The sequence below is a fragment of the Trichechus manatus genome, unplaced genomic scaffold (assembly GCF_000243295.1).
Source record: "Trichechus manatus latirostris isolate Lorelei unplaced genomic scaffold, TriManLat1.0 scaffold00030, whole genome shotgun sequence".
NCBI classification, from domain to species: domain Eukaryota; kingdom Metazoa; phylum Chordata; class Mammalia; order Sirenia; family Trichechidae; genus Trichechus; species Trichechus manatus.
In genome coordinates this window covers 21,738,522-21,753,205 of record NW_004443966.1, presented here as the reverse complement: position 1 = coordinate 21,753,205, position 14,684 = coordinate 21,738,522, and the positions used below count along the sequence as shown (strand labels likewise).

At 39.9% G+C, this 14,684-nt stretch overlaps 1 protein-coding gene across 5 annotated transcripts in view; it reads right to left on the bottom strand.

The window, feature by feature from the left end:
* The window catches only part of PEAK1 (pseudopodium enriched atypical kinase 1), a 151,523-nt gene that overhangs the window by 26,113 nt on the left and 110,726 nt on the right, over window positions 1–14,684 (bottom strand). For all 5 annotated transcript variants that reach the window (XM_023729842.1, XM_023729841.1, XM_023729843.1 and 2 more), the window contains one exon: window positions 6,390–6,586. In XM_023729842.1, the coding sequence (XP_023585610.1) occupies window positions 6,390–6,586 (197 nt within the window). The remainder of the gene's footprint in view (window positions 1–6,389; window positions 6,587–14,684) is intronic.

Genomic DNA, 14,684 nt, shown 5'->3' with positions numbered 1-14,684 from the left:
GAGTCAATTCCAATTCATAGCAACCCTATAGGACAGAGTAGAACTGCCCCATAGGGCTTCCAAGGAGCAGCTGGTGGATTCAAACTGCCGATCTTTTGGTTAGCAACCGAATGCTTAACTACTGCACCACGAGGGCTCCGATACAGTGATCTACTGAAAGGCACTATCACTAAAGACACACCAAGGACAAACCACAGCAAATGTCTGCTTCAAACTTGGCAATCATTACAGTCTTAGGGTGCTAGGGATTAAAGGCACTCAGTGATGACCCAGTTGGATAGGAGCAGCATTCTAATGATCATAATTAGCTCTTTATTCCAACAAGACAGGAACAGGCATGGTCTCCTGGTTGGTCTCCCATCCTCCAATCATCCCCTATATAGCTCCTAGAATGACCTTTTTTAAAATCCCAATCATGTCCCCCTATTCGAAATTCTTGAGTGGCTCTCCACTTCCTATAGGTAAAAGATAAGACTCATTGTGATGCAGACACACCATTTATGATCTGGCCTTGCTTTCCCTCTCTGTTTCATCTCCCCCACTCTGCCCCCTTCCACTCTGCACTCAAGCCACCCTGAATTAATTACTCATAGTTAATTGAACATTCATTTCTCTATCAAGCTTTAGGCCTTTGTACATACTGTATCCCCTACCTGGAATGCCCTCCCTTGCTTTTCTACCTGGCAAACAACTATTCTTCCTTCAAGCTCTGCTCAAAGCCTTTGTGACCCCCTCCCAGACTCCTCCAGGCAGAGGAGGCTTTCACTGACCTTTAAATATCTGCATCACAGCAACTATCACATAGGCTCCTAACAGTCTGGCCTTATGCCTAGATCAGGAGTCCTTGACAGCAGCACTAGTATTCACAGCACCTCGTCTAGCAAGTACCAGGGGTCAATAAATGTTGGCTGAATGAAAGTATTAAAGCCCAAATAAATGGAACCTATCTTTCTATTTAAACTGAAATTTCAATCTTCAATCCCTAATTTTTTTCTAAGGTTCATGACAAGTAATATAGATGAATAAAAAAGGTATGGGAGGGGAGAGGGCAAAAGAAGGGACGAACATCTCCAAACTAGGAAATACGCACTGCAATTTATAAATATAGATGCCACATACCACCACTGTGCACAAGCCTTGTCAAGTGAGAAGGGTCTTTTGTTGGCTGAACCCAAACCAAAATCCATTGCCATCAAGTCAATTCCAACTCATAGTGACCCTACAGGACACAGGAGAACTGCCCCATAGGGTTTCCAAGGAGCGGCTGGTAAATTCAAACTGCTGACCTTTTGGTTAGTAGCCAAGCTCTTAACCACTGCGCCACCAGCGCTCCTGGCTGAACCCAGCACCTATTATAATATTTTCCTTTGACAGTAGGCATCAGTGGCTTAGGAAGAAGGGTCCTAATCTACCTAGGCATTAATATTTTACTGGGTCCCACCATAGTCAAATGCAAGCAACAACTGGCAAACCACAGGGGACATCAACTTCATGCCAAATAATAAAACAAAGCTGAACTCTGAAGACCACTTTGAGCTTAGTCTTAAACATATACACAGGCCACTTTAAAGAATGTCAACAGTGGTGTAACAGCTGGCAGACTTAATTTTTATAAGGCCTCATTAGTGAAAACCTCCCCCAGAACAAAGATTATTTATTTGGGGGTAAGTTATCTGCTCAATTTGAATAGTTCACTCTGTCAATTAATTCCAGCATATAGGAAGCTATTTTTAAATGTGAATGCAGTTAGCTTAAAAAATAGGGACAAAGTCTATCATTTCTTTTTAAATAGCATAATTACATTTTTAAGAAGTACAACAAATGCTCAGAACAAATATTCAAAGCTGTCAACCTCATTTTTTTTAAAAATATCCAGATAATCTTAAAAACATGCAATTCTTTATAATCTTTGGGTCCAAATTATTAGCTTTGCAGTGTGTGGAACAATGTCTGGCCTATAGAAGTTGCTCAATAATTTTTTACTGAATAAATGGTAACGTACTCTCCCAATGATTAAAAAAACCTGCCAGTTACAATGAAAGTACTCCGTAATCATAACATCAAGGTCAGCAGTGAAATGGCATTCTTTTAGGCACACCCATCTCTTAAACTTTAACACCCACGATCAATATACCGCCAAAGGAAGTTCCAGAGCCAGAAGACTTTTGGGTGCTTTCCTTCAGGATTTAAAGGTGCAGCCTGAAGGAGACACTCAAGATAAGTAAGTTGAGAAATGTGGGTAATTTCTTTTGAGGACATGTAGAAAGGAAACAGAGGCATGGTTTATATAATGGAGCACATAAACTGTGACTTGCAATTTTCCTACGAACCTTCCTGAGGATAGCCTGATTTCCCTAATCTGGGAATCTTATAAAACCAAACTCAAAACGCATGTTTGGCTCATTCATTGAAACATGTGCTGATGACCTACTGTGTATTTTAGATAATATGCGGGGTGGTAGAGACACAGAAAGAGAAACAGGCCAAATATCTGTCCTCGAGTAAAGGCAGACTTGATATACCTTTCTAAAAAGCAATGTACTCAGTGACAAAGTGGGTGAAGGAGAACTAAAGTCACCAACTTACTTCCAACAGAGTAGAAGTCATTATATGCTCCTGATTTTAGCAGGCTGATAGACATGCCAAACAAAAAACCAGTGATCTTTCTTCTAGACAGTTCGAGATAGACACAAGAAACATGGGGAAAATTTAAAAGTCTGATTAAGAAAACATTCTATCACTTCTTTGGGAAATCATTTTGGATGGCAGACACCCTGCAAAATTCAGTTTGGGGTAGATTAAGTTGTTATAGATCAGTGTTTGTTTAGTGATTTCACACGGAGTAAAATCATCATTCTCTAACGGGAAACCTTCTTAAGGAGTTTTCAGTTTGCATAAAGACCAATATAATATTTGTGCAACAACAGAACCCCCTCCCCACATAACTGATTCTCTAAAGCAGTGCTGTTTAAAAGAACTTTCTGTGATGATGGTGTTCTTTATCTGTGCTGTCTAACACAGTAACCACTAGCCAGATGTAGCTATTAAGCACTTGGAAATACTGTCCAGCTCTAAAATCAAATAATTCATCCAGTTATGAACAAAATAAAGTTTGCTTTATTCATGTTAAGCACAAGACAAAAGGCATCCAATTAACCCTGGAGAGTGATCTCTAAGGTAAAAAGAAAAATGTATGGGTTGCACAAGTCAGCAGCTTTTTGTGGGAATGGCTGAATCACAACAGCTCTTGTTACACCACAGTGGGGAACTGAGACTCTGCCCTAAGGGTAGAGGTCTAGTGGGAGATTCTGAAGTAGGGTGATCAAGGTCTACTCTAAGTGAGTTTTTAAACAAAACATACTAGTTTTAAAAACTATATAAGAAATGGGGAACTACTAAAGAAATCCAAACCATGTCCCTTTATTTTGCTATAATTAGCAGACCTTGGGGAACTGGATCTGCCACAGTGAAGTTGCTACTATTTGTCATCTCTGCTCTGGTCCCGTTCGGCACCTTGGGGTCCTGTATCTGTTTAATGTTTCGCGCCCTCGGTCATTAGTTGTGCAGGCAGCCCATGATTTGATTTATATTTTGCTGTTCTGCTTCTTCAATGCCATTTAATAAACATTTTTAATCTTTTCCACTTTATTCTATACTTTCTGGCTGGCACATGTAACATTTAAAGGAGAAAGCAACAATATACCTTTAGGGAGAAGTAAAGGAAATTCACAATTACTAAGCAAGGAGAAGTAAAGGAAATTCACAATTACTAAGCACTTCCGTGTACCAAATACTTCGTCTGCCAACAGTCCTGTGAGGTAGATGTTATTATTCCCTCATTTCAGATAAGGAAACTGAAGCTCAGGGATATCAAATGACTGACCCACACCCACAATCATGCAGCTGGGCATTGACACAGCTGTGATTCGAACCTAAATCTGCCTGACCCCCAAAACCCATATTTTTTCCTATGTTATACTGTTTCCTAAGACCACTTTACAATATAAATTTCAGAAATAAATTCCACAGTAAAAATGATGGTAACCCTGAACTTTCCTTCCTCAGTTTCTTCTGTTTATCCATCCTCTATCTCATTTAAAACAAAAAGAAAGAAAGAGAAAGTAGTCTTTATGGAATGGTTCCGGAATATTTAAAGGAACTATAGCTATTGCATCAAGAGGTTTTGTTTCCTTCCAGTTTCTAAACACACACACACACACACACACACACACACACACACACACACACACATACATTTTTAAGCCAGAAGGGCTTTAAATCATAAAAAAAATTACTCAAAGGGGTAGTTTAAAAGTATATTCTTACAAATGGCTTGTTGAAAAGTATTCAAAAAGGTAAGTTTCAATGCCACTGTTAGGAAAAACAACAACAAAACAAAAAGCCCTCAGCTAGTAGAACCAATGGAGTCAATCCGGTTACTCAGTTATTAATTTAACTCTCGTAGTAAAACCTTTCCAAAGAAGCAACTAACTCCATACCTTATGGTGTCAAGTACACAGCCACTTAAGCACTTAAGGAAAAGTAGTGAGTATTTCATGGGCATCACATACTTCGAAAAGTAAAGCAACAGATAGAAAGAAAGCTACTTTTTGATTAGGGCATCTATAACCTAGTATTTTTGCACTCTAAGTAATCATAATCTTAAAAAAAAAGTCTTAAATTCTGTGTCTGAAAGCAGATGACTTAAAAAAAGGGACACAGCTGCAGTCCTTTAATACTTTGCAAGAATTTAGTGGTTAGGATCATCATTGCCCAGTGGTTAAGATCAACTGGGTTCCTTCCAATCTTGGTTCAATACTTGCTGATTCTGTGACTTTGTGCAAGGAACTTAGCTTCACTTTCCTCATCTGAAAAATAGCAATAATAATCCATAAGGCTGTTGTGAAGATTAAATGAATTAATATATGTGAGGTGAGGCACTTGGATTATTCATGGAGGTAATGCTCTATTTCTTCTACCAGTCTATGTAACTGAGAAAACAAATGAAATAATTAACTTTAGCTGATGTTGGCTAATGAAAAAACTTAAAGAAGAGACTGTATAAGATACCACACTATTAGTAAAAATTCCTGCATATTTTACTAAAGACATTGTGAAAGGTATTTTGGTGTAGTAAGAATGTCTGAAATATAACTCCTGGTACGTTATACTGTCTAAGGGCACACAGTAAGTAAATAGCAAATTTTTCATCTTGTAATATGCCTCATAAATGTAAAAGACTGATTAGCTGCTTGATTGACCCATAAAATCCAACTGGAAAATGGTATCCATGATGGTTGTTTGGGTAAACTGTACTATACTCTCCCCCATTCCCAGTTCATGCAAGGTTCTGGAACTTAGAATGGAAGTCTTTTCCTTACAGAATGTATTTTCAACTACATGTGGTTTATTATGACTGCGTTGCGCAAAAGGACAAAGAGCGTTTTTTCTACATTTTTCCTATCATTTCACTTCCAATGATAAGGATCTTACTTTCCTTGAGTCCGCTTGGCTCCAAGCCATAAATGTGGGATACATCATTGTTTCCTCACACTATTCACATCCAACTAACCACCAAGTCCTGTGTATTTTACCTTTAAATATCTCTCAAATCTGTCCACTGTCCCCCTACTTTAGTTTACGCCTCCCTTTCTCAGCTCTCTATGTGGCCCTGCAATAGTTTCCAACTACCAGATTTCCTGCTACCAACTACTTTGCTTCTAATCTATCCTTGCATGGCAGTCCACAGGATGGATGTTCTAAAATGCAAATCTAATCACATTATTCCTCTGCTTAAAATCTTTTGATGGTTCACTATCACAAATGGCAAAAAGTCTACGGTTTTAGCCGAAACTCATGATCTTGTCTAAGTCTCCAGCTCACGTTTCAACAATACTAAATGGTCATGGTCCCCACAAGCACCAAGTTGTTGGGCATCTCCAGGCTTTTGCTCATGTTGTTGCCTCTGGTTGGAATACTCTTCCTTCCCTCTGTCAGTCAGCTAAAATAGCTCAGATATTATCTCCAGGAAGCCTTCTTTTGACCCCTCCCCTGTGCAATACAAAAAATATTTCATGTGTATCTCTATCACTGCATTTATAATATACTGAAATTATAACAAGTTCATCTCCTCCCCACCTCCCGCCCCGGTGAGTCCCTCAAGGCATGGACCATGTCAGCACCCTTACCACACGGCACGGGGCGCATGGGAGTGGGTGCTCAACACATGTCTAGTAAACACCAAGATTTTTTTCTGATGTAAGTAAAAATTTATAATTCCAACTTTTGCTCAATGGAGCAATAAAACCATCCCTCCAGGGAAATACAGCATTTGGCTAGTGCATAAAAAGGCAAAGTTCAACTACTGCTTATGTGACATTTGTACTTACCTAAATTGCTGTATGTTGCACTACAAGAGCTCAGGTCCATAGGATCTGAAATGTCTTCTTTTTCCTCTTCCCTTTCCGCTTCAGGTAGGGGCAGCGCTGGTGTGGCTGAAGTAGAGCCCCTGCCATCTTGCTTCACAACAACAGTTCTTGGATCCCGAGGAGAAAAATCCTCTGTTGTCACTTCATGGGTCACATGACTGAAACAAACCAGACCACACTTGTTTGAATGTCACATTGGCATTCAAAGGCCCTGCTAAAATTTAGATTTATGGAAGGCATATACTTCCTATAAATGCAAATAACTGGCCCTATAGTCACAACAATGGTTCATAAGCCACAATATACCTGCCTAAACACAAGGCAGCCCTTTGTGCAGGCCAATACTCTATTTACCTTGATCCATACATACTGAGAACCCAGTATGATAAAGGAGTATGGTAGGCTCAGAGGGAAGATTGAAAATAACAGGCAAAGGGTGGAATTTTTTTTTTTTTTAGGTAGAGGGTGGTGATGGTGACACCAAAAAAACCAAACCTGCCACTGCTGAGTCGATTCTGACTCATAGTGACCCTAGAGGACAGAGCAGAACTGCCCCACAGGGTTTCCAAGGAGCAGCTGGTGGATTGAAACTGCTGAACTTTTGGTTAGTGGCCGTAGCTGTTAACCACTGCGCAGAGGGAGTTAAATGCCTGACTGGTTAAAGACAAATATACTAAAGTATTTAGTAAAGTACTACACTACACTATAGTACAATATTGTACTATAATACTATAGTAAATACTAAACACTTTATAGTATTTATTTAATATATGATATTTATTGGAGTCCCTGGGTGGAGCAAATGGTTAAGTGATTGGCTGCTAACTGAAAGGCTGGTAATTTGAGTTCACCTAGAGGTACCTTGGAAGAAAGGCCTGACAATCTACTTCTGAAAAATCAGCCATTGAAAACCCTATGGAGCACAGTTCTACTCTGACACACATGGGGTCATTATGAGTTGGAATCAACTCAATGGCAACTGACTTTTTTTTTTTTTAAAGGATTTACTAAAGTATTTAGTAAAGGACCAGGAATAAAGTTGAGATTAGAATATCTACATATAGAAGCAACTGTTTTAGTAGGTGAACTGAGGCCAGGAAGGTCTTATTGCCAACAAGACAGAAGCATCAGCCTTTACCTGTGTGCATGCAGCAGGCAAGGCAAATGGAAAAGAAAATTCCACGTTCCAGTTATTTTCATGTAATGAAAAGGAGTCTGAAGCACATACCATTATGGTCATACATAATGCTTTGTGTTCCCAATCTTGTTTCACCACTGCTCCTCTGCTTATGCTACCTTTTCCCATCTTCCCCAGCCCCCAGTCCGCCATAACTGTGCTAATTCTGTTGCTATCAAGTACAAGGGGATGGAAAGGTCGTTCAATGATGGTGGAGAAAACTGGCCTAGTTGGAAAATCTCAGTGGGCTAGTCAATGGAATAAATTCAAAATCAGGCACCTTTAAAGGCTTCTAGGTCCACTGAAAAGTGTCCCTAAGACCTTCACACACTCACCAGCTCTTCTTCCTGTTTTCTTTATGGGCAAAGGAAAAGAAGGAAAGGAAACATATACTAAAAACCAAAAAACCAAACCCACTGCTGTCGAGTTGATTCCAACACACAGCGACCCTACAGGACAGAGCAGAACTGCCCCATAGGGTTCCCAAGGCTGTAATCTTTACCAAGGCAGACTGCCACATCTTTCTCCCAAGGAGCACAGCTAGTGGGTTTCAATCGCTGAGCTTTCGGTTAGCAGCCAAGTGCTTAACCACTGTGCCACCAGGGCTCCTTTCTCATATACTATGTGTTATTTTTAGATTTTCAACCAGTAGTGAAGCATGGTGATATTTACAGGTTTTCTTTAAAAGAGGTACTTTGTTTGATCATGTGTCATCAGAAACGTGTATCACCTGTGGATTTGAGAGTGTAGATCTGAAGGAGTGCCTTCTTATCAACCTTTCATTATGGAAATTATGCATGTGACTGGACAGGAAAATAAGCCTTGAAGTCTGCTGGATACATAACTTCAAAAATGTTCTTTCAAAGCTGGCAGAGCTAGAGGCCTCTCTACACTGGGAGTCAGCAACGAGCTGGAAGTTCTGTTATGGGAGCTGGCTCTTGGGCACAGTGGTGAGGTGGGAAGGAATCACTTTACTAGCAGCCAACAGGGTGGTCGTGTAAAAGAGGCCTCATTCAGTAAAGCAGGCTGCCTTTTCACAATAGGCTGCCCCCAGTGATCAGCCCAAAAGTGGGGCTCCAAACAAAGCTGGTTTCTCATAATATGGAACATCATAAAATCAAGGTAACAAGGGGGCTCAACTCCCATGCATTAGCAAAGACAAAGGAAAATGACACTTGAGAGACATTCTTGGGTACCACTTAACATCAAGATCATGGAGTAGTTATCAACGTGCTCCAGGAGAGGAAAAATGCTCTTTGCTGGGTAAAAGTACATAAGCTATTTAATTTCAAGGCAACAAATATAAAGTGATTTAAAAATATCAGCCCCCTCAAGAAGAAAAAGATTAACATTTCAGAAATTCTCTTTTTATTCTCGGGTCAGCCTTAGGGGTTTCCTAAAAAGTTACCTTTAGGTTCCTAGTCTCTGCAACTTTGCTCCTTCCTACCTTTTCTCTTTATTTTCCAGAACCTCCTGGTTATTATGAAAAGAAAGATCTCCTTTCCTTTTGTCAAAAAGGGTTGGTGAAGGCTGGTTCAAAGCCATGATCCCACCTTCATGTGTCTGCTTTCCTCTCAGGGAATGGGCCATTTAGAAGGAGCCTCCGCTAGTGTGAAAACCACAGAAAGAGCTGCTGCTGTTAACCTGTGAGGAATTCCCTGGGTGCGGTGGTTAAGTGTTTGGCTGCTAACCAAAAGGTCCACCAGCTACTCCTTGGAAACCCTATGGGGCAGTTCTACTCTGTCCTATAGGTCGACTCAACGGCAACAGGTTTGATTTGGTTTGGTTCCCACATACATTCAACATAGCTCTGTGCTCCGAAGAACTTCTCAAAATAAAACATGTATGCTAAAAAGCAAGAAATATTAAAGACTCACCTACTGTACTCACTCACACAATTCCCCATTAAAGAAAATTCTCGCAGGGCCTTCTTGAGTCTGTTAATCATGTTCTGAAACTCTGATGAACCACAGCTCCCGCTGAGTTCTGGAAAGCTACAAGTTGGGCAAGCTATGAGCCAAAGGCTTGCATTCTGCACTTTCATATCACCCAGTGCACTTTAACCTTTACCTTAGGATTTGGTCTGGCAAATGGGCCAAATTACCCTTGGGGAGCTAGGCAAAGTGAAAGCTAGTTTTAGTAACTCTTTGAGGACCAGGGCAGAGACAGCAAAGCCTATATTCTAGATAAAGATTAGTTTTCATAAGCAGATTTTAAATAAGTGCACTGGTCTATTAAATCACCAATTAAAACAACTGTCAACTATCAACAAATAGAGTTGATGAAAATAAAATCACATGGATTTGCAAACGGTTGCTAAGATTTACAATCTGCGTTTACAGTGACAGCAGTGTCTAACTAAAGAATTTTTAAAAAAATGCATCAATGATATGTCACATCTTGATGCTTGAGGGAAGAACAGCTCCTTGTATGATTAAAATGGTAAAAAGGGGGGGAGGGGAGGGAAAGGTTCTGAGAGTTAAAGCTTAGATGTGGTAACATGCTATGACTAAAAAATGAACAAAAAATTGAGGGCAGCATCACAGAAGGTTGATTCAGTCATCATGTATAAATAACACAAACAGACCAATCGTCCAGGAAGAAATAAGAAAGTACAAATATAATTAATTGATCATTTGGCATATTACTTTTAAGAGGGGATTTAATTTTTGACCATGGAGTGTTTTATATTTAGACATAAAATCAGAAAACCCTCTCAAATAATAAGATGACATTTTGTAAGTATAGGCTTTATCTTATAAAGTGACACTTTACAAATATAGGTGGTTTGCCTCCAACATTTCACTGGGAAATTTTTAATGTAATGGAGAAAATATCAAAATGGGAATCAGAGAACTTGGGTTCTGTTTCTCTTTTACTTTGACCTTCTGAACAATCTAGGTGACAGCATCAGGAAGGAGATAACAGAGAAAATGAAAATTTCCCCCATTCCATTCATGGGACAGTTTGTAAAAAAATTTTTTTACATTAAATGGTAAATATATACATTATATATATATATACACACACACACATATACACTGGAATTTCTGATACACTATATCTTAGCACATCTCTTGAAATAGAAAATAATGATAAGGGTAGCTAGATTTCTTTTTCATCACTTCAAACAAAACTGTTAACTGATAAATGGTCCACAAAGAGAAAGCCTGGCTTTTCTATTTTTGCTATTTCAATTCATGTTGAAACAACTCCTAGCTCTATATTGCACGTAGGAAGTCTGTAATAACTACAACTTTCACCTCTAAGTCCTCGGTAGCAGCTTGGTGCAAACCCTGACTTAGCCAACTTTTTGTCCTGGAGCCTCAGCATTTGTTCTGCTTTAATAATGGAAGGCAACACACGTTTGACTGTACTTCAAACTCTCCAACCAACTTTTCATTAACAACCAGTTTTTAATTGAGATATGGTAGGTCTTACTTGAGAAAAAAACCCACAAGTTACAATCTCTATAAAGACATCTCATTTTCTGAACATACAGAATGAACTTGAGGTGTTCAAAGGAAACAGTAATATCATTACGGATTTGTGTGTTATACAAACAGATCCCTTGGTAGGGTTGTATCTCATCATTCTGCAATACTCATACATAATTCAAAGCCACAGAAGCAATATCCTGCGGGAAGCTCACTTAGCTCACCCAGGTGGTAGGATTAATCATTACACCATCAAATGAAATAATCCTTTTTGTTTTCGTGGTAAATTCATTCAAGACAGATTTTTGTAAAATTCTGTTTAATGTCTGACTGTATTTTTTAAAAAAGCAAATCAAATTCCACATTAGAACAGATTAAAGATGTTTATGTACCCAATATTTCCACAATTTTAATTTAACTTTATCTTCGAATTCAACCACCTTCATTCAGCTTCAAAGGGACAGTAAATGAAACCAGGCTTCTATAGAGAACATCTGTCTCTTGGGGCAAATGGTGTTCTAAATTCCTATTTGCCAGCTCTCTTCAGCAGCTACATCTGTCTCCAGTTGCCCAGGAGAGCCAATAAACAAATGTGTGATTTTTAAAACCTCCTTTTGCCCCTAAAAATCAGACTAAAGCACATCAGAAACAAAATTTTATGGTTCTGTTACTGGTTTCCAGAGCTGCATGTTTCTATGGGGTTGCTGGGGATGACGGACCTTTTCAGAAATGGTATCTGCAACTGACACTCGAGGATGAGAATTCAAAGTTATCAAATCCCTCACCTTTGTAATCTACTGGAAGGAGGGGGAAAAAGCTCTCCATTTCTTTCTGTCTCTCTACCTTTAGGACGCCCCACCAATGTGACATTTCTTAATCCTACCTTATTTTCCAGGTCATCAATTTGGTTTTGCTACACTTTCCAATCATTGGCATTCGAAGGTAGAAAAGTGTCCTGTACATTGATCACAATTTTAGTGTCTCCAATTTTCTACTGGGCCTTCTGTAGTCTTTAACTGGAAACTTCAAACTTCTTATCTTGAACTGAGATCTGATGGGTTCCTGCTAATACGTCTAACATAGTCTGGTCAAACAAAAGTAGCTCTTACTGGTGTGAATGAGTGGCTAAGTCTTGGGATGGGGAAGACTGGCAGTCATGCGAAGGTCTTGAACAGACTCTGATTTTCTCCCACTGCACAGACTCACTTTTTTTTTTTTTTTAACAGATGTGAATCGCAAATTAAAAGTGTCTTCAAGACACTTCCGTCTGATAATTTTGTGTCAGATTGCAAGACAAGCAAAGTAGATAAAAACACAGGCACAGTAAATCATGGTTGCCTTCATTATAATAAGAAAAATTACAATTTTAAAATTCTAAGAAATACAGACTTAGAATAGTATCTAGGCAAACTAATAGAAAAGATAAATTAATTTTGGAGAAGAGCAATAAAATAAGGTTGGCTTTCTCAATGACAGAAGAATAGAAGCAGCTTTTCAGCATCACCATTTCAGCCTTGGCTCACTTCTAAAAACAGGATGAGATATTGATGTTTATTTCCTGAAAAGGCAAGATATGAAAACATCCACAGCTCTCTCCAAGGGGACTAACCCAGGGAAAGGCTCTTCTGGGGTCCTGGACTTTTGCATTGTGCGCAGAAGCATCAGAGAAGTAAGTCACTACAACAGCTTTTCCCACTTTCCTCTTATCTCCCTCAACTGCCTGTCTGCCCTTTGAGTCAGAGCAGGGAGATGCTAAGAAATGATTACGTACACGTAACTCTCCGAAAACGTTGCAGGCTCACTGAGGGAATGGATGTTGAGAAGGCATGGGAACTAAAACTACTCAGAATCTACTCCTACTCACTGCACAAGCCAGGCACTTTTCCATTTAATTCACAAATACACTCAGGAGGTAGATGCAATTATCCTCATTTTACAGGTGAGGAAACTGAGATTGAGAGAAGGGAACTGCAGTGCCTAAGATTACACAGGCACTTAGGTGGCAGATTTAGAATATGAATTCAGTACTATCCAACGCTGATGTCCATGTTCTATCTATCACCCTGGTACCATAAGGCAAGCCTGGTGTATTGCAGAGACTCAACAATAAAAGCTTGATTATGAAGATGAAGTAAAAGTGCTTTGAAAAAATAAAGCACTATTAAATGTGAGGTTTTAATGATTACAGATGTGTTCTACTTTTGAAAAATCATAATAAAAAATGTCATTATTTACACTGCAAAAGGATTTCTTTAAAAAGGAGCTGCTTTAGTACAGAAAGACCATAGATATTTGGCAGAAGTGATATAGGCTGAAAAGGGGAAATAAAATAATTTAAATAGTCTCAGATGAGATTCAAAATAGGCTATTAAAAAGGTGGGGCGGGGGCACGCTTTGGGATCATTCTTAACCTTTTGAGGCTTATTCTCAGAATACAATTATACACTGGAATCCAGTAGTGTCAGAAGTCCTCTAACTTCAGGGGGAGAAATGAGAATCATGATCAGCACAAAGCTGAGTCCTGAGGCAGAGGTCAGACACACCTCGACTCTAACTTTTGTTACAAATTCTGACACCAGACATCCTCACCACAGCACTCTCTACTTCTCTACTCCGTTTGATAATTCCTTGCAGTGGCCACACAGAACTCACAGAACATATTCACGATTATGTGGTTTACTAGGGAAGTAACAGACTACAACTTAGGATCAGGAAGTAAAAGTATACAGTTTATCAATCAGGACAGCTTTCAACCAGGACAGCTCTCAGCTTCTTCTTGGCTGTGCCCATAGGCAGCCAGTCCCTCTCTCAGCCCTGCTCGCTACCTGGCCGTCCCTCAGCTGCACCTGCCGCCCAGCCTTGTTCTCAGCCTGGCCTCTGCTGCTGGGCCTCACTCTCGGCCTCTGTCCTGCTTGGGCAAGTGTTACAGCTCTTTAGCTCTACCGACAAGTACCCAGAGGCACCCTACTCCATCAGCATGCCTTCTGTCTGAAGACGCTCAGCTCTTTCTCTCCAGGGTTAGCAAGTCCACTGCAGCTGCCTTGCTCCATGGGCCAGGAAGCCATCTTGTGCCTGTTTCCTGGTTCCTGGAAGCTCTGTACCCACACTCCTCCTCCCACCAGAATTTCTGCCTGTACCCAGTGGGACTGGGGAAAGTGCCAATGTGGAACAAGCAAGAGGGGGTAGGGAGTTTCCTCCCCACTAGGAAGTCAGAGGAACAGGGCATCTTCCCAGATGCAGAGGGCAGCTTCAACTGTGTATCAGTAGCACAGAAAGGCCAGCTGGCTGATTCCTGAGGCTATTTCACTCCATGCTAATTAGGGGTAGGGGTAAAAGGCTGATTCCTGTGCTATAGTTATCATCACTTTGTCCTTTTCAGGCAGGCCTTTCTCCCTGCTACTAACAAATCACCATTATAGATACACTATATACAGATAAACTGCTTGTCTCTGGAATTAAACCTTTAAATATCACCTGATGACTCTAATCAATACTTTATTGCAGTTATGTTAAATAATCATTGACTGAAACCTGGCCTAGAGGAATAAAGACAGGTCAAGAAATTAGAAATTCAAATTTAATTTCAGCTCTGCCACCAATACTACTCTGTCCACATCTCTCATTACTCATCTGTAAAATGGG